Source organism: Emys orbicularis, chromosome 25 (assembly GCF_028017835.1).
Source record: "Emys orbicularis isolate rEmyOrb1 chromosome 25, rEmyOrb1.hap1, whole genome shotgun sequence".
Lineage (NCBI taxonomy): Eukaryota > Metazoa > Chordata > Testudines > Emydidae > Emys > Emys orbicularis.
The window spans coordinates 13,241,616-13,261,669 of record NC_088707.1 but is presented as its reverse complement, the minus strand read 5'-3'; the positions used below and the strand labels follow the sequence as shown (position 1 = coordinate 13,261,669).

The 20,054-nt window shown below is 51.2% G+C and overlaps 1 protein-coding gene across 1 annotated transcript in view; it reads right to left on the bottom strand.

The window, feature by feature from the left end:
- The window catches only part of WNT3 (Wnt family member 3), a 91,115-nt gene that overhangs the window by 22,893 nt on the left and 48,168 nt on the right, over positions 1-20,054 (bottom strand). The window contains exon 2 of the mRNA XM_065422514.1: positions 3,280-3,521. Coding sequence (XP_065278586.1) covers positions 3,280-3,521 — 242 coding nt within the window. The remainder of the gene's footprint in view (positions 1-3,279; positions 3,522-20,054) is intronic.

The window sequence follows — 20,054 nt, the reverse complement described above, 5'->3', positions numbered from 1 at the left end:
CCGAAGCCGACAGGTGGCTCTGCTGCACATGGAGATATTAGTACTGAGCCCTGTCCCAGGCGTGCTGAGAGGGGCTCAGCCTACGGGGATGAGGCCATGTCAGTTCTGAGAGGGAAACCCAGGGGAGAAAAGCTCCCTGGGGTTAAAGATTCCACATGCCTGCCCCTGGGCCAAAGGGCCAAGAGAGCTTCCACTGTGCACATGAATCATCCCAGGAGACCTCCCGCTGGAACAAGGAAGAACAAACTTGGCATTCCTGCTATTCTGAAGGGAAAAAGCAAGCCGGAAAGTGTCAGCTCTACTTAAAGGCTGTCTCTAGCCATCCCCCAGGGGAAAAAGTGGAGAGCACATACCTAATAGATGTTAAGTATCAGAGGGGAGCCGTGTTAGTCTGGATCTATAAAAAGCGACAGAGTCCTGTGGCACCTTATAGACTAAAAGTTGTATTGGAGCATAAGCTTTCGTGGGTGAATACATGCATCTGACGAAGTGGGTATTCACCCACGAAAGCTTATGCTCCAATACGCCTGTTAGTCTATAAGGTGCCACAGGACTAATAGATGTTGTTTACTTTTCAGGTCATGTTTAAACCAGTGCAACATCCCCAGCTAGAACAAGCTCCTGCCAAACAAGTAACTGCTTTAAACTTGGGAGTGTCAGAGCCATGCACATTTCTTGTCCGCGCCCGGGGAATGCACGTTAACCCGCGGTCAGAACATGCTTTCTGTATATACCGGCAAGAACAAGCCATGCTTGACCACAGCCAGGTTTACTCCTGCTTGTTTTTGTCCTGCAGCCCCAGAGCCAGTTTGGCACGAGGCATATTCAACCCCAGCAGGTCAATGGGGGAGTGAGGAGAGGCTCCAGGACGGGGAAGGCCTGGCGCTATAAATGAATCACTTGAAAATCTCCACTAGGGCTGCACAAGGCGTCGGGGAGAAATTTCCCAGCAGTGAAATGAGCAAGCGAAGTTCCCAGAACCAGGGAGGGGTCGGGAGGGAGGATTAGTGAGCGCTTGACAGTGCACCACTGCGACTGTCTCCCAGCCAGGCCCGTTACCTGCTGGGCCACTCAATTTCCCATTGTTCCCTCGGTGTCACACTGTATTACCAGCATAATGCGGAATGTTTCCGCCGTCCAACGTCCCCCCAGCCCAGAGCGCTGGCATTCCCCGAGACCCCGCGTAGCAACGGGACAGTGTCCCCGGCCTGCCGGCCCCGGCCAGTCCTGCCAGCCCAGCTGGGAAAGCCCTATTGATGGCTCTCCCCATCCCCCACCCCCAGAGCAGAATGGCTAAAGGGCGTGTGAATGGTGCAGCACGGTAGCGCTGGGCCGTATCACTCACCCTGCTCACAGTAGGGGAGGCAGCTTAGCTCTTTCTCATCGGTATAAGCTTATTTTGCTCTCTCCCTCTCTCTTTTCTCTCCCCCTCCTCTTAAGTCTCTGGAGCTGATATTGAGATGGCCCCGGGCCCCCTGATCCCATCCTATACACCCCTGTTTAGATGCAAATGACTGCGAGTGGCATGGCTGAGAAAAGCCACAGGGTTATCTTGGTGCTGTTGGCCTTTTCGCAGCTCGGGCCACGGGCTCTGTGCTCCCCCTCACTCAGCCAGAAGCACCAGGATGCCACGGTGCCCTGACTCCAGCCCCCTTCCACTGCATCTGGCCCCCTTTCTGCTCCTCACAGCCTGGCATTGCCTGTCCTTGCTAGCATGGGCTCTGGGGCTGCCTGGGGTAAGTGGGACCCTTGGTCCGGGGAATCACTGAGTGCACAGAGGGGGCAGGGAGCAAATCCAGCCCCTGGCTAGGGGTGGCTGGGAGAAGAGCAGCCAGAGTTTCAACACAGGGCAGCAGAGGGGCCGGGGCCGAGGCTGGGGTGCTGAGTCTGACCCACAGTGTGTCAAATTCCAAATGCCCTCCAGCTACGGTCTCAGCTGGTTCCAAATAATCCTTTGGCCTTCCCTGGCATCAGCCTCCCTCATCAACATTACTGAAGCCTCCCAGCCTCTCTGAGGTCAGGAAGCATGAACTGTCCCCATTTCACAGATGGGGAAACTGAGGCACCGAAGGGGAAATGACTTCTTCAAAGGCCGTGCAACAAATCAGTGGCAGAGCCGGGAATGGGGTGCAGGAGCTCTGACTCCTTAGTCCTCTGTTTCAATGCCCAGATCCGTTGTCTTCTCAGAAGCAACCCGATGAGGGGTTCTAGTCTTTGTGGGTAGGGGGGTGCCTCACATCCCTGCTATTAACAGAGGCCGGAAGGGGGCCCAGCCCAGCCCAGATGGAGTTTTGACACAGAGAGGGGAGATGAAATGAGCAGCGTCCATGAAGGGGCCCTGCAGACCTGGCGGCCTGTGGGCTCTGGTGGCTAGTCTCAGGCAGCGCCTGTGTGGGGCTGGGGCAGACCCTGCCCTAGGACAGGCCTGGGAGTCCGAGCCAGAGGGACTGAGGCACGTAGGGTTAGGATCTGCACCTCTGAGCAGAATAAGGCAGCAGCTGTAGGACCCCCATGGCTCTGGTCAGGCTGCAGCTTCCCCTTGCTGTCACTCCAGCCCAGGGGCCAGGTCGGCAGGCCTGGGGGAGGACACGGGGTATAGACTTTCCTCCTCCTCCTCCTCCCCCCAAAGCCGCTTTCACAGAGTGCACTCGCCAGGGCCAAGCCCAGCTGAGCCTCCCGCTAGCCTGTCGTGCCTGGGGCCAGAGGGCTGGGCCGGCCCTGGAGCCGTGGGCCTGCGTGGGAAGAGCTGGGCCGTGCTCACTGACTCCCTTGGCAAGGCCGAGGACACCCTGCCCCAAAGACTCACACGTGGCAGGGGTTGGGGGGGGGAGGGATTTCTGATCCTAGTTTGCAATCTGTCACCAAGGCAAACTCTCCCTAGTGGTGGGGACTTGTCTGCCGAGAGCTGCTGTCACGAGCAGCCCTTCCCTCTACACAGCCCAGGCAGACCATGCCGCAGGGCCTGGGACCGATGTGAGCACGGGCAGCAATACCAGATCCCTGGGCGTCTGCATTGAGACGAGCTTTGCAGCCCCCCCCCCCAATGCAGGGGCTGGGTGACCGTGGGTACGTCCCGTCCCGTCTCTGTGCCTCTGTCTCCCCTCCCACCCCTGTGAGCTCCTTGGCCAGGTCTATCTCTCACTGGGTCTGTTCGACGCCGGGCCCTGATCTCAGCTTGCGCCTCTGCATGGTCCTGGAACGCAGCTAAATGGAAGACTTGCCCCCCCCCCCAACCTGGCAGCCTTGTTGCCTGGCGGAGGGGCCGCGTGGGTCCCTTACCTTTGTCCAGGACTGGCCCGAAGATGGCCAGGCTGTCGTCGATGGTGGTGCAGTTCCAGCGCCGGCCTCGGAACTGGTGCTGACACTCCTGGATCCCCAGCTTCACCCCCTCGGCCACGCTGGGCATGATTTCAATATAGTTCCGGCAGAACCGGAGCTGCTTGGGGACCAGCCCGGGGATGGAGCCGCACAGGATGGGCTGGGACCCCAGCGAGGTGTATTGCTGGCCTAACGCGAGGGACCTAGGAGGGGAAACAGAGAACACGTGAATTGGTGCCACCACAGGGAGAAAGCCAGCTGGAATCCCCCTCCCCCTCCCCCGACAGCGCTTCCCAGGGGACGCTCCAGGGCCTCACCAAACTTTCATTCAACTCACGGTACGTTTTAGAGAGGTGGCAAATGTCCAGTAACTAGGCAAACTGGACAGGTGTCCTGGGCAACGCCCCTGCTCTCAGAAGTGCTGGGGGCCCCCCAGGCTGCCATGGGCCGGGTGCAATGGGTGGCCAGGACGGCAGAGAAAGGTGAAGTCACTCGCACGCTGTCACAAGGGTTAGCGGAAGCAGCATGGCTCAGTGGCCAGGGTGCTGGCCGAGCTCGCTCCTGCCCGGCTCGGCGATTGCTTCGCCGTGTGACCTGGGCTGAGGCCGGCCCCCTCCCCTGCCTTGCCTAGTCAGACCATGTGTCACGAGGCACCCAGTGCACGTGGGTTACGAGCTCGGCCGGCGGGGTTGAGCTGCTGCAGATCAGTGCCAGAGCTGGGCTAGGCCTAGGAGCCCTCATTCCATGTGCTAACAGCCTGGCCCCTTGATTTGATTCAGTCAGCTACCCTGCGAGCTGGGATTGCCCAGTGGGATCTGTCTGTTCACACCAACAGAGCTGGACCTCCCGGAGAATTCCCAGTGGAGCAGCCACAGCCCCCACCCGCCATTGGTTGTGTGTGTTGGGGCAGGCCCAGGAAGAGGGCTCTGGGGCTGGGGGATCAGCATTGCCCTTGTTCCCTTTTGGGTTGGGGGGTGGGTTGAGAGGAATCCCTAAGGGAAAGGTGCAGAATGAAGCAGGCACCTCCGGCTGGAATCACTTTATGGGTGGGAGTAGGGTGGGAGGGCAGCTGTCATCCCAATGTGCACACAGCAACCACTTCACCCACTACTGCAAAGCATCCACCCCTGGCAGGAGGGCAGCCGCTGACCCTCCTAAGGATCAAACGTGGATGCTGGATGGATTAAACAGGAATTGAAGGGCTGCAGGTCTAAGGAAGGGACTAGAGATGAGAACAACTGGAGCCAGTGGGTTGAATTTTTCTGTGACGCAGATGGATGAGACAGGGTCTTTCCAAGTATGCTACTAGCTGGGCATTGGCCCTGGAAAAGGACCCTGACTGACACTGCTGGAACCTGCATCCACTCCCAGACGCTGGGGAAGACCAGTATTCTCCTGCTGGTCAGAGCCAGATGTGGAGCGGGCAGCAGCAATATACACTGCCCTTGCACGTCCTAGAATGCCCAAATCCTGCCCCGCAGCTGCCTGCCTGTTCCAGACCTGGCCTCACTGGGGCGGGATGTTCCAGGGCGTGGCAGAGCCATGAGTGTCTGTGTTCAGGGCCCAGCCCCAGCTCACAGCACGAGGCTGTTGCTGCAGCAGGTAGCAGCTTTTGACAAGTGCTTGGCTCCAGTGGCTTGGTGCCAACAGGGCCATGCCTTGAACGCAGGCACCATAGACTAGGGCTGACGGTCGTGCAGGGCAGAGCCCCAAAGTCCACGGCTGATGCTGCAGCCGTGGGCAGAGTGTGAGGCCAGAAACATTGGGCGGACATGCCGCACACCCCGTTCTTACATCCACAGTGCCCAGCTAATGCACACGCCCTGGAAGCACCAGCCACCCCATCCTGTGCGTTAACCGCATCCTTGGGTTCCATGAGCAGATGGGGCTGAGCCCTGCAGGGGGGGAGGGCAAGGAGCCAGTTTAATGCTCCATAGTCACTCAGCAGTCAGAGGGCCTCTTTCTACCGCTTCTCATGTTCTAAGCCCTCCCCTGCCAATGAGAGACCACAGAGCTGGAGCTGCTGGGCCTACCGCACGCCACCCCCATGGACCCCAGCCACCCCAAGCATTTTACAAGCCCTGAGTCTAACAGCTGGGTGCAAATCTTGGGTCCGGGTCAGGCTGACCGGCTGGCTGGTGCCCCTGTTTCTCCTCACTGTGGTCGGGAAGCCCCAGGTATTGCTGACTGCTCTCTCCTCTCAACTCCAACCCACAGCCCAGTGTTTCTAGGTTGGAAATCATCCCTAATCCCTTGTCCCAGCCACAGTGCGGGGCACAAAGGGCTCCTCCAGGCGTCCCCGAGCCCCTTGGTGTCAGGCGCATTGTGTCGCTGGGTCAGAAAGTGTCGCTGTGGGGGGGACGAGCTGAACTGCTGGTGCAGCATGAGCGAGATGCCAACCTACTGCAGGCCCGCAATGTCCCTGCAACCACTTCCTTGGGTGACCCCCAGGGCTTAGCCCCCAGGCCTGGTCCCCACTGACCCCATAGAAGATGTTGCAATGTCTTATCCATTAGAAGATGCAATAACGTAGTACTTGTTGTGAACGCGGCATAGCTTCCAGTGTGGAACTCATAACCTGCAGCTCCTAACATAAGGCAGAAGGAAAAGCGTGTTGTCTGATTTAGTGTGGCTCCCAAGCTGTGGTGGTGTTAGGAAAAGCTCCGCTGTCGTTAAAAAAGCCGTACATATCTGTGGGATACGTGGCAGCAGTCCGAGCTGGAGCTTAATCCAGATGTTGACGTCCACGGCAGCAGTGCAAGCGAAGGAACAGCTACGGACATGGGAAGCAGTCGAAAGAGAGGAAGCTTTCGCCACACACACAAAATAAAGGCAAACACAGCAGTGGTCTGCAAGGACGGGCAAGCAAAGCCTGTATTACAGGGACAACAAAAACAGGGAAAAGGCAAGTGTCCAGTCCATGATGCCACAGGAGCTTATTGCAAGAAGATAAATCGTTTTGTAAAGAGCGCTGGAAACAGCCCTATACCGTACACTGGGTGGGGAGTGACAATGGCACAGATGGTCTGAGACACCACACACTGTCCTGGGGCTGTGAAGAGCAAAGGAAAAAAGTGGTTTTCAGAACTAAATCGTCTAGCATCACCCAGGCCCCCAGCGAAGACAGAGGCTCTGCCTGCCCCAGAATGAGCTGCACAGATCACTGCAAAATTGTACAAGAGAAATTCCCCAAACTGCTGAAGCAACTCCCAGCTAAAATTCAACAGTGGCCAATTAGAGCCCGGCGTGGGACGGGGCACGCTGACATGTCCATGCAAGGGCAAGCCCCACAAACTAGACTTTGAAATAATTGCAACCCCGCGTGCCTCTGCTCTCAGCGGATTGAGAGAAAGGCAGGCTTTTCCAGGTGGCAGATGATGCAGTGCTATACAGTGCAATAGACAGCCCCAGTCATAGCCAAAGGGACAAATACTCAAAATGGCCTTCCTGGAGAACATCAGTGGAAATCAACCTGGAGGTGACATCACCACCACAAGCACCATGCAGGGTAGCAGCTCCTTGGAAGGACAAATCACCTCCCCACTCCTGCTCACTACCCCCCTGTATAGCCATCCGAGAATGGCATTAGCCATGTTTCCCACAGCCGCACACTGGGAGCTCATGTTCAATTCTTTGTCTGCTGTGACCCCTCTGTCCTCAGAGTCCCTGCGTTCTGGGACACAGGGCCCCCATTCGGTAGGGCTGACCTGCATTGCTTTTGCTGGATTATAACTTTGCATTTGGCTGTATTAAAATGCATTTTGTTTAAATGAGCCCAGCAAACCAAGCAACTGAGATGGGTCTGTGTGACTGCCCTGTTCTCACCCTTATTTACCACTCGCTTGGCCAATCTTTGCATTATTCACAATATTTATCAGCCGTGATTTCTTTATATTTACGTCCAGGTCATTGGTAAAAATGTTGAATAGTGTTAGGCCCATTTGATGATGATTCCCCATGGACAACTACATTTTGAGTGCCGTCAATTAGCCAGTTCCTAATCCACTTAGTATGTGCTTTATTGATACTGTGTAGTGCTAGTTTTTAATCAAAATCCGATGCCTTACAAAAGTCTAATTATATTACATATCTCCTCAGTTACCTTTATCAACCAAACCTGTGATCTCATCCGAGAATGAAATCAGGTTTGTTTGACAAGACCGATTTTCCATAAAACCATGCGATTGTGTGGCAATAACTATGAAATGAGTCCACTTTGTCGCAATCCTCATGCTTTGTTAAAGCAATGCCAAAGAATGAGCTGGCTACAGAGCTAATTGGGTGCAATTCTCTGGCCTGGGTTATGCCGGAGCTCACACTAGATGATCCTAACGGTCCCTTCTGGCCTTGGAATCTAAATAAATAAATTAAATATAAATTAATGGAGATATCCCATCTCCTAGAACTGGAAGGGACCTTGAAAGGTCATCGAGTCCAGCCCCCTGCCTTCACTAGCAGGACCAAGTACTGATTTTGCCCCAGATCCCTAAGTGGCCCCCTCAAGGATTGAACTCACAACCCTGGGTTTAGCAGGCCAATGCTCAAACCATTGAGCTATCCCTCCCCCTCCCCCTAGCAGCACAGAAATCTCCTGAGCCAAAGAGCAACATAAGGGACTCCAAATAAAACCACACAAAGCAGACACACGAGCAAGCTGACTTAAAAGACTATTCAATGAAATTAGTCGGTTTCCATTATAGGAAGGGAGTTGTTACAAGAGTTCTATAATAGACATGTCTGCACACATGTAAATGGGTAACAAAAAGAGCACCATATTCGGGGTTATAAGAATACGTATAGCATTGTCTACGTTAGTCGATTCATTCAGGTTCTAGAATATATGGCTAATGGCTTCTGGTGGGCAGCTCTTCTTGTGCCTTGGCTTCCACCCCAGCATCTGGGCCTATTTCCTGTATGTTCTGCTCGACTGTGGAAGAAGCAGTGGCTTGCCGTGAGCTGAAAGCAGAGCCAAAGGATTTTAGGGCTGGTGCCTTTTCCAGTGTAGGCTTGTGGATAGGGTATTGGACTGGTATTCAGTGGACCTGAGTGTTAGTCCCAGTTTGGCCACTGATCTGCTGTGTTGTCTGGGGCACACCCATTCCCTTGCTGTGCCCGCATTCATCTCCCCGTCTGTCAGACCGCGAGATCTTTGGGGCAGGCGCTGTGTGTTTTGTACAGTCCCTGATGCAATAGGGCCTGACTCTGCGGGAGTCTCTTGGTGAAAGACAAGGTATCTAAATGTAAGAGCAATGCAGAAGCACATGTGTGAGGAGCATGAATATTAGACTTACGAGTTCAGGCCCTGCTCTTTCCAGGTCAGGATGAAAACGGCATCGAGCTGAGAGGACTAAAGCAGTTCCAGAGAAGGCGACATTCGGAAGGAGCAGTGGGATCTGTCAGTGAGGGTCTCTGGCAGAATGAAGCTCATGAGCCGGAATTATTTTTTCTATTTCACAATTACACACTTTATAAAATTAGGATCAGATTTACAGATTAATTTGCTGATGTGTGACAGGTGTGTGCATATGTAACTCCAGGTTTATGTGCATCAAGACCTGCACTCCCGTACAAGGGCACACACAGTTGTTTAAATCTGGCCCAGGCTATTTTAGTGGAAGAAATGTGAAGTACCGGCTGCTTTCTCCATCAGTGCACCTCAACGCATCTCACTCCTGAACTGCCGCACCCCAATATTTCTGTCCTGGGACTCATCAGAGCAGAGATCCTCCACTGTCTTCAAGCCCATTGCCTGGGAAATCTCGGGCTAGATCCACAAAGGGACATCGCCAGGCTAGAGCCATTCTCGTGCTCACTCACTCTGGCCCAATGTTTCTTTCGTTGTTTACCCTCAAGGACCCCCACGCCTATGTGTCTTTGGGAATCTAGCCTTCATCTAGAGCAGTCGGCATGGGGGGGAGGGGGGTGTCTCGCAAGCTCTCCTGTTGAAGCTGTTCTACTTTGTATAAAGGTTCATTGGTCTTGGATCCCCACCTCTCCAAGCCACAGAGTCCTTCTCAGCCCCTCTCTGGGTACTTAACATAGCCCAGGGCGGGGGCGCTCACCTGGACTGGCATCTGGGTCTGGTGCCTGCCGGGGCACGTCCAAACACAGGCTCACCTGCCTGGGCTTCAGACCTTATCCCAAAGCCGGCCATTCCAGCATCCTGCACTCTCCCCCCATGTTGTGTGTGGTCGGCTGTCACAGCCGCGAAATGGCACAGCCAGCTCTCCCGGCTGGCTGCGGGAATCGCTTTCACCTTTGAGTGTCTGTGTGTGAGAAGATGGGCATGAGAGGTGTGGGTGAGAGATGAGGGCTTTGGTTGCATGGAGGTGGGCACGGGAAGTGTGTGTGTGTAGGGGGAGGGACAGTGAGTTCATGGGCATGTAAGGAATGGTGGCCCAGACCAGAGGAAATCCTCTAAATCCCTTTGGAAGAGCTGACGCTCTCCGGCGAGCCAGCGACTCCCTTTGCTCCGATCCTAGCGAGCTAGTTGCAGGGGCAGGAAGTCAGTCCCAGTACTGGTTTGGGGTGACCAGGCAGGATGACTGTGGGCTGGGTGCCCTGCACCCAACAGGATATTCCATGGCCACCTGGGGCCAAGTTTCCAAAACCTCACAGGAAATCATCACTCCCAGACTCTCCCACTGCCATCACCGGCAGAAAGATTTCAAGGCAGGAACCATTCTCCGCCTGGGCACTCCCCATGAGTGCCCTTGCCAGGGAGTTGCAGGGCTACAGCACCAATCCACAGGCACCATCTGGCCTGCGCCTTGACCAGAGTGGGGAAGAGACGTCATTGCGTTGGCCTCTCAGCACTGGTTTCACTGACTGGAGTCCTTCCCAAGCCCTAACCCCTAACCCTACACAGCAAGCCAGGTGAAGCTACAGCACACCAGCTTGCAGTGCGGTAATGTCCTGTGTGGACACGGCTACAGAAAGTGAATGTCCTGCAGTGCACCGTGGGATGGCATGCCCAGTGTTGACCTGGATGGCAGTGCACTGCAAGTTGGGGAACTGGTGAGTCTGGCTTGCCATGTAGCCAAGCCCTTAGATTGGCTAGGCCCAGCGGGAGGAGAAGCCTGGTTTGAGAAGTCAGGAACGGGGGGAAAGTCAGACCCTGACCATGAGATGTGAGTGTGATAACGCTCTGAACACAGAGCCTCTTGGGGGGGGGGGGGAGTCAGGGGGGAGGTGTGCATGAAGTGGGGCTTTGGTGGGTCTGGTTTCATTAATTTAGTTCATGTGTGATGCCCTGTTTGGGAAGATAAATACCACCCGGGGAGAGATGGTTCCTTTTGTGGCAGGCTTGGCCTTCCCTGGGTGTCAGCGTACTGCACAAGGCTGGTGGAGGAGCACGGCTGGCCCTGGGATGTCCAGCTGGCACTTGATTTAAAACAATGGCTTTTCAACCAAAGGTTTGGAAGTTTTTTTAATTTTCCATTTTTTGGCTGAAAGAAACGAAAAGTGGATTTTCTGCCATGACACTGGGAAATGGCCACAAAACATTTTGAAAAGCAATGGAAGATTTTTGTTTCTTTCCAGAAGGGTTGCTGATCATTCGTACAGGTTTCCGAACAGCTCTAGGCCTGGCTCCAGAATGAAGTGAGGGAACCGGCTGGGTGAGAGCGAGGGCCGGGGGGGGGGGTGTCATGCCAGTGTCTGCAGGAGGTGGGAGAAGCGAGACTGTGTAACCCCAGACTGCTCAGCTCGGAGCAGATTAACCTCCCTCCCCTGTTCCCCTCCAGCGGGACTCGGGGTGGTCTCTAGTCTGCGGATGCTCTGCACAATAGCAGCACCTTGTCCCTTGGGGCTGTAGTGCATTCCTCACATTGTTGCTTTCCCTCTCCTCCTCTGAAGACGCTCCTCATCTAAAGGGCAAATGCAGCTATGTTACATGCCTCTTTAACCCTGCTGTGCTGTTTCCCCTGCTACCTCCTTAGAAAGCATTTATAGTCTCAGCCCAGGAGCCCCCAAGCTCAGCTCCAATAGGGCTCAGCCCAGCGTCCAATCCATCCAGGAATATGTGACTATGTGCATCAGGCAGAGCCTGGAGATTGCAGCTGAGTATGGTAGGGTTAGACGTCACCTCCTCCCATTCAGTCAAGGAGGGCACACAGGCTAATTGCCATGCTAGAAGGGACAGGCCTATGGGCCATCTAGTCCAGAGTCCTGTGTCTGACAGAGTTCATGCTGAGTGCTTCAGCGGAGTAGACCTAGCCATACAATACGATGCCACAATGAGAAGTTTCTTCCTACCCACCAGCTAGCAATCAACTCACGCCCAGACGCATGAGGATTGATTTGCCAACAGCACTGGCCTAGGGTGCAGGAGACCAAGGTCAATTCCTGGCTCTGCCACTGCCCTGCTGGGTGATCTTGGGCAAGTTGCTATGTTGCTCTTTGCCTCAGTTTCCCCATCTGTAAAATGGGGATAATGACACCGATCTCCTTTGTACTCTGCCAATGAAAAGTGCCAGGCATTTTTATTAGGATTATAATGGCAGCCATGTTTTCCAGTCGTGGGTGTTCAGTCGTAGTTGAAAATCTGAACCTCAGCATCACCGGCACCGTAATCTGTCAGGGCAGGGCAATGATTGATCTTTGCAATGTTTGATGTGATGGCTGCACACCAGGCAGGGGGTGGCAGTGTAAAAGAAGAGCCACGGAGTGGTACAGTCTAGCGAGGGCCAGAGTTCTACACTCTCACCTGCCACCAACCAGCTCTGTAATCTGGCGGTGCCTCAGTTTCCCTAATAGGAATGTTAATATGGACTGCCCAGAGGGGTCAGAAAGGCTGTGACGATTAATTAGTAAATATTCAGCAAGCATGGTGATGGTGAAATACATGCTGAAGTAGTATTACACACACATCGCTCTTGTCCTACTGCATCACTGGCTAGTGGCCTCACAAACAGACCTGCCAGGTGTCACATGACACTCACACAGTTTGCATTTTTTGGCATCCATTCCCCCATAACAGGTAAATTGCCACAACCAACCAACCAACCCTGCTCTATACAATACCTGGTAGTCTAGGGGAAGGTGCAATGCGCCTCCTCTCAGTAGGTGCTCAGGTCAACTCCCAGTGAAGTCAGTGGTCAGGATCCTACTGAAATCTTCATTTCCCTCCTTTTGTCAAGCTAGAGGAGCCTCCTACAAGCTTTGCGGGGCAGGACTTCACCCAGAAATTCCTCCAACACCCTAATCAGCAAAGGAACAGTCCCACTACTCCTCCAACATCAGTCCCTAAGTGACAGCTCAGGGCTTGTACATCCTGGGCTCACCCCTTGGCCTGAACTCAGGCTCTGGGCCTATTGTGTCCCAGCAGGGCAACAGCAGCCTCCACTCTCCTGCAGCCTTCTCTGGAACGGCCTCCCCTTCCCCTGAAGGCAGCAGGAAGTAGGGATGGCATTTCCTGCCAAGCAGGGCTCTGGGGGATGGAGAAGCCAGCTCCTGCTCTCTGCCCATCCCCTAGCGAAGGGGAGCCAGGTCTTCACACCTGGCTTGCTCCTCAAACGTAGCTCACATGTCCAGGGAGAGCTGTCACCATACAGAGCTATGGGCAGGGTCTCTCCTCGTGGGAAGATGACACGAGGCAGGATGGGAGGGAGGGAGTTAAATTGCAGCAGGAAAATATTAAGGTTACATATTAGGATGAGGGCCAAGCCCAAGTTCAGAAGGTGATGTGGAAGGTGGGGTAAATTACATGCCGGGGAGCGAGTGGAAGGGAATCTAATTTGGGTAAGAACATGGCCGGAGCATGAGGGAACATGTTCTAACAGGAAAGGATTCAGTGGTGGTAACACCTGTGAGCAGATGGCTGATGGGATGGATTGGAGGGGACATTCGGAGAACTGACTAGGCAGAGTTTAAGGACACTTCAGGAAAGCTCTGATACCTGTGTACAAGAAGTTGAAGAAGGCAAACAGCGGATAGGAGTTTAGTGTGTGCCAGGCGGAGAGAGCTGGTACCAATGGAATGAAATTGAGCAAAGGAAAATGTAGGGAGGAAGATTTCCTGGCAATGAGCGTTGTGAGACCGATGGAGGCTCCATTGTGTGTGACATTTAAAGCACACAAGGATATTAGTGACCCAGTCTGTATTTTCCAGCTGTGCTTTCAATGGTCCCTATGAAGCTGCCAAGGTAAAGTGTGGAATGACAAGCTCCCGAACATTGAAGCAAAATTAATGGCCACTTATAAGAATTTGAGCCTTAATTTCTATTTCAGTTTGCTACCCTCCCCCATAGAAAATGGGGTTAAAGCTACTGATGCACTGAAATGTTGAGCTTCCTTAAGTTACATTTGTAAAGTGCTTTGAGATCCTGTGGACAGAAGTACAGCGTAATAATTGCATTTAAGGATGCAAAGTATTAATAGCAACAGAGTGAATGCTGTTTTGAGCTGGGAAGAGGTTCTCAGACTGAAAGAGAAAACACATACAGAGCTTGAGCAGAAGGAGAATGTGTTGTTTCAGATTGATTAAAACATTTGGGTTGACCCGAAATTAAATATTTTCCAGTTTTTCATTTTGCTGAGAAAACAAACAAACAAAAAAATGTTGTTATTTTCCAGGATGGCCAACAAACTTAGAGATCAATTATTCACAGAGCTATGTTCAAGATACCAATCTGCTTTTCTCAGGAGTTCCCAGACTGCATTCCTCATCAGCATTGTCTTTGGACATATAGACACAGGGTAAAGTAGAACACTAATTGCATTTTTTTTCTGGCCTCAAGCACTGCTACCCACTAGAAAAATCTCAGCATTAGTGCAGTTATATAGCTTATATGCTTATTAACCCTTTAGTCACCGGTTCAATACTACAACACGTTTAACAAAATCTGAAATTTAAGAGCAGTAATGTCCATTAAACTAGTGTGTGTTGCTGGACAAGACCACACGACAGATTTATGAGCTTAGATTCATAGACTCCAAGGTCAGAAGGGACAATTGTGATCATCTAGAGAGAGAACTGCCCTGAAATCATCCCTAGAGTAGATCTTTAGAAAAACATCCAATCTTGATTTTAAAATTGTCACCGATGGAGAATCCACCACAACTCTCGATAAATTGTTCCAATGGTTAATTACCCTCACTGTTAAAAATGTAGCCTTATTTCCAGTCTGAATTTGTTTAGCTTCAACTTCCAGCCATTGGATGGTGTTACACCTGTCTCTGCTAGATTGAAGAGCCCATTATTAAATCTTTGTTCCCCATGTAGTACTTACAGACTGTAAACATATCACATCTTAACCTTCTCTTTGTTAAGCTAAATAGATTGAGCTCCCTGAATCTAGCACTAGGAGGCAGGTTTTCTAAACCTTTAATCATTCTTGTGGCTCTTCTCTAAACCCTCTTCAATTTATCAACGTCTCCCTTAAATTGAGGGCACCAGAACTGGACACAGGATTCCAGCAGTGGTCACACCAGTGCCAGATACAGAGATAAAATAACCTCTCTGCTCCTACTCGATTCCCTTGTTCATGTCCCCCAGGATCGCATTAGCCCTTTTGGCCACAGCGTCGCACTGGGAAAGAATTCTGCACCAAGTGCAGCGGAAGCATTTTTGCACGTTCAGTTCCCTGATTTCAGGACCCTGGGAACTCCTTTTCAGAAGATGGTAGTGTGGGCCCTCGCAGTACTGCAGGCTGGTGTTTGCCTACCCTAGTCTGAGGCAGGATTGCACAATTGCTACCTTGTGCTGAAGGCTGGTTCCAAGAGCAGCTTTTTGTGCCAGTTTTGCCTATTGAGCTGAGTGTTTTACAACTGAGTGCTGGCACCTGAGAGCCGCTTACAGCTGCTGTGTATTCAATATAGCCTCTGGTGCACTCACACACCCAGGAGGTCCAGAGCCGGTTGGTATAATTGCTGGCAATGCTGCCAACTCCCGCGAATAACGAGATTTTGTCCCCTGCTACAAGCGGTGGCACCACGAGGCAAGAAGCTGCCGCCTTCAAGCAATTTTCAGATCCGCCAAGGGGAAAAAAAGCCCGTCCGATTGGCTGCCTTCCTGACCCCACCTTCTGGGGAAGAACACACAGTGAGAGCTGGGGAAGGAGGAAGGCAGAGGTTCTCTCTCCCCCCCCTCCCCCCCCCCGCCCGCCTCCCCACCTCAGAAGCCAAAAGAAGTTTTTGGGGAGGGGCAGATACCATTTTCACAAGGGGGGATGGAGCAGAAAGAGCCCAGCAGCTCAGGGTGGGCCTTCCTCCTCCCCTCCTCCCCGTCCATGCAATGGCTCAGGTCCTCTTTGCTCCTCCTTCCTCCTCCTCCTCATCCTTCCTGCAACACTAGACCTGGGAAGGAGGAGAACAGCAGCCCTGCTGGAGCAGCCCCCATCCACAACTGCAGGAGGAGCAGGCATGGTGGGGAACAAGGGGCAGAGGTGGGGCTTGAGTGGGGTACAGACCTGATGTGGGGTTGGGGGGCACAGAACATATTGATGAATTGGCATTTGGGGCAGAAGCTGGAAGCTCTGCACCATCAGGCTGAATCTCAGTTGGTTGTCTAGTGCCAGCTCCTGCAGCAGGGGCCAGAGTGCCCTTGCCTCCCATGGCTGTGCGAGAGCTGGCGTGCTGGCACTGGTGCAGCCTGGGGGGCCAGGGGAGATCACAACTCAGAGCAAAAAACCACAATCATGAACGTGGGGCCGGTCTCAGGCTTGTTTGGGTCTGATTCGCGCTGCTTGAGCCTGGAGGTGGTGATCTGGGGCTAAGCTCACTGGGCCACTGTGTTTCTCCACAGGACCCTGCACGTCTCTTGGAAAATCCCTCGCCTGCCGACTCGTGGACTCAGTCCAGAAGCAGGATGATCTCTTGTGGGGCTGAAGGGAAGCTGGGTCCCGAAGTCCCAGCCTGAGCTGCTCAGACCCAGGCATGGATGCAGCGTTTGGGGGCATGGAAGGCCTTTCCTTACACAACAAGCTATGAGGTTCCTATTGAAGAATTGTGCCCGTGGGGCTCTGGAAAGTGCTTGGTTAGGCCCTGAACCGCTCCCCTGCCCAGTAATTATTTCTGGATAACCACTCTTTCCCAGCTGCTGTCACTTGATTGTTGGCAGGACAGGAAAGTTGACGTGGGCAGCAGGGTGAGGGGTTTTGTTAATACCTGAGGAAGGTGTGGCTCCTCAGCCAAGACAAGATGTCTTCCGTGAGAGCCCATCCTTGTGGGATGTTTGCTAGCCCATTCAAATGCTTCCAAAGGTCACAGGCAAGTAAGGCAGGAGACTGACTGGAGGCCAACCACAGATTTATGAACAACCCATTTACCTCTTCCTAAGACCATCCCCGTTGCCACTGTGAATCCCAAGATACAACCAAGACCTGAGTGTGACCAGGAGGGTTATGATGGCCTTTCACACAGCTCTGTTGGCTCTTACTCTTTGCCCGTGACAGCAAGGTATGGTGCATGTTAACCAAAGGGGCTTTGCTGCCTCAGGATGACCTGGAGCATTGGCTTCTCACTGCCGGAGGTCAACGTTCAGATCCTGCCAGGAGGGAAAGGTCCCAGGTCCTGGATCCGAAATTTGTACAAACTTTGGAGCCCTTTGGGTCTGACACACAGCTCCTGCTTTGAAAACAGGCTGAGTCAAACCATTGGTTCCAAAGACGCCTGATCTTTGGGAGAGTTATAGATTTATAGATTTTAAAGCAGAAGGGATGTATCACTTCAGAGCTATCATGCAACTGAGGGCGAGCTAGGACCTGTGGGTCAGGACTGAAGTGAATAGCAAGAATTCTGGGATGGAGCCTACAACTCGAATAGCAGGGAGTGATGAGGGTCTGCAAATCAGGCATGACCCAGGTGGGAACATTACCAGAATGGTGCGAGGCTTATATACTGCCTGCCTCCATCATGCATGGCTCTGGTCAGTTAGTTCCCAACTTTTGAGCACCTGAAATCACACTGAGAATATCCTAGAAGATTTTCACCATCCTCTGACTTGAATTTTCAGACTTATCATCTTGGTTAATAGGAGCTGGTTGAAATAACCATACTATTTCCACAGGAGCCTTTAGCGGGAAGTAGGAAACAGCCTTAAACATTATCTCATAATTTTCTCCTTTCAATGTCTTCTAATCTATGCCACCCAAATCATCCACAGCACTGCTGCAATCGCTGATGGAATACTGTGTCCAGTTCTGGTTCCCACAGGTCAAGAAGGATGTTGATAAATTGGAGAGGGTTCAGAGAAGAACCACAAGAATGATTAAAGGATTAGAAACATGCGTATACTGATAGACTCAAGGAGATCAATCTATTTAGCTTAACAAAGAAAAGCTTAAGGGATGTATAAATGATCTATAAGTCTCTCTATAAGTCACCTATATGGGGAACAAATATTTGACAATGGCCTCTTCAATCTGGCAGAGAAAGGCTATAATACATGATCCAAAGGCAGGAGGCTGAAGCTAGCCAAGTTCAGTCTGGAAATAAGTTATACAGTTTTGATGCTGAGCGTAATTAACCACTGGATTTATTTACCAAGCGTCGTGGTGGATTCTCCATCACTGACAATTTTTAAATCAAGACTGGCTGTTTTTCTAAATGCTCTGCTCTAGGGATTATTTTGGGGGCAGTTCTCTGGCCTATTTATACAGGAGGTCAGACTAGATGATCACAATGGTCCCTTCTAGCCTTGAATCTATAAATCCCAACCCCACAATGTTATCACACACCTCAACAGCTAGACTAAGGTGGACTAGAGATGACCATTCTCTTCTGTGAGAAGCAGCCTTCCTCTTCAAGCACTGCCCCTTCCCACTCCTCATTTATGTCTACTTTTGTTTCTGGATTCACACATCGAACTTATGTCCCAACAAAGACTGGAGAAGCTGTAATGGAGCTTTCCAAACAATGCAGGTTACACAGCCATGGATATTACAGCCATGGAGTCGAGCTGAACTCAGAGTTCTTGGTCCTCCAGTTCCTAGAGTGGACCACGATAAGCTGTAGGCAGAACTTAACGAAGCAAGAAACTCTGTGCAGGAAGGGATTCTCTAGCGCACAGCCAAAGCTCACAGAGTCTCTGGGGGTCTTTTCTCACACTACAGCAGCCATCACAGCACACGGGGAGTTAGGCCTCAGAAGATGTATTCACATGTTTGTAGTTGGTTAAAATTCGGAATTTCTAATCTGTGGGCAATTCCAAAATTTTGAAATTTCCCGAGAAACAAAATTTTCAAACAATTTTTTTTGGGTCAGTCAAAATGTTGCATTTCAATAAAATTTAAACGTTTCATTCACATTTTTGACATTTTAATGTTATATCCTAATTTATGATATAATATAAAATTTAATGAATTTCTACACAAAAGTCATTTCAAAATGAAAAAAAATCAAAATGACCCATTTCAATTTCTTTTTCAAGTGTGTTGTGGTTTTGGGCAGGAGACCTTAAAAGCCCAGCAACCTTCTTTGCTGGGTGACATGTAAGAGCTTGCCCCCCATGTCTTTATCCAAATCCCTTCTCTGTTCAATGTTGTGTATTATTGTTTATTATCTGTATTGTGGTACCATCTAGAAACCTCAGGCCATACTGGGTCAGACCAAAGGTCCATCTAGCCCAGTATCCTGTCTTCCAATAGTGCCCAATACCAGGTGCCCCAGAGGGAATGAACAGAACAGATAATCATCAAGTGATCCAATCTTCTGGTAACAGAGGCTAGGGACACCATCCCTGCCCATCCTGACTAATAGCCATCGATGGACCTATCTTCCATTAATTTATCCAGTTCTTTTTTGAACCCTGTTATAGTCTTGGCCTTCACAACATCCTCTGGCAAAGAATTCCACAGGTTGTCTGTGCATTGTGTGAAGAAATACTTCCTTTTGTTTGTTTTAAACCTGCTGCCTGTTAATTTCATTTGATGACCCCCTAGTTCTTGTGTTATGAGAAGGAGTAAATAACACTTCCTTATTTACTTTCTCCACACCAGTCATGATTTTATAGATCTCTATCATATCCTACCTTAGTTGTCTCTTTTCCAAGCTGAAAAGTCCCAGTCTTATTAATCTCTCCTCATATGGCAGCTGTTCCATACCCCTAATCATTTTTGTTGCCCTTTTCTGAACCTTTTCCAATTCCAATATATCTTTTTTGAGGTGGGGCGACCAGATCTGCACACAGTATTCAAGATGTGGGCGTACCATGGATTTATAGAGCCAAGATGATATTTTCTGTCTTATTATCTATCCCTTTCTTAATGATTCTCAACATTCTGTTCACTCTTTTGACTGCCGCTGCACATTGAGTGGATGTTTTCAGAGAACTATCCACAATGACTTGACTCCAAGATCTCTCTCTTGAGTGGTAACAGTTAATTTAGACTCCATCATTTTATATGTATAGTTGGGATTATGTTTTCCAATGTGCATTACTTTGCATTTATCAGCATTGATTGTCATCTGCCATTTTGTTGCCCCAGTCACCTAGTTTTGGAAGATTCCCTTTGTAACTCTTTGCTGTCTGCTTTGGACTTAACTATCTTGAGTAGCTTTGTATCATCTGCCAATTTTGCCACCTCACTGTTCCAGATCATTTATGAATATGTTGAACAGCATTGGTCCCAGTACAGACCCCTGGGGGACACCACTATTTACCTCTCTCCATTCTGAAAACTGACCTTTATTCCTACCCTTTGTTTCCTGTCTTGTAACCAGTTATTGATCCAGGAGAGGACCTTCCCTCTTATCCCATGACAACTTACTTTCCTTAAGAACCTTTGGTGAAGGATC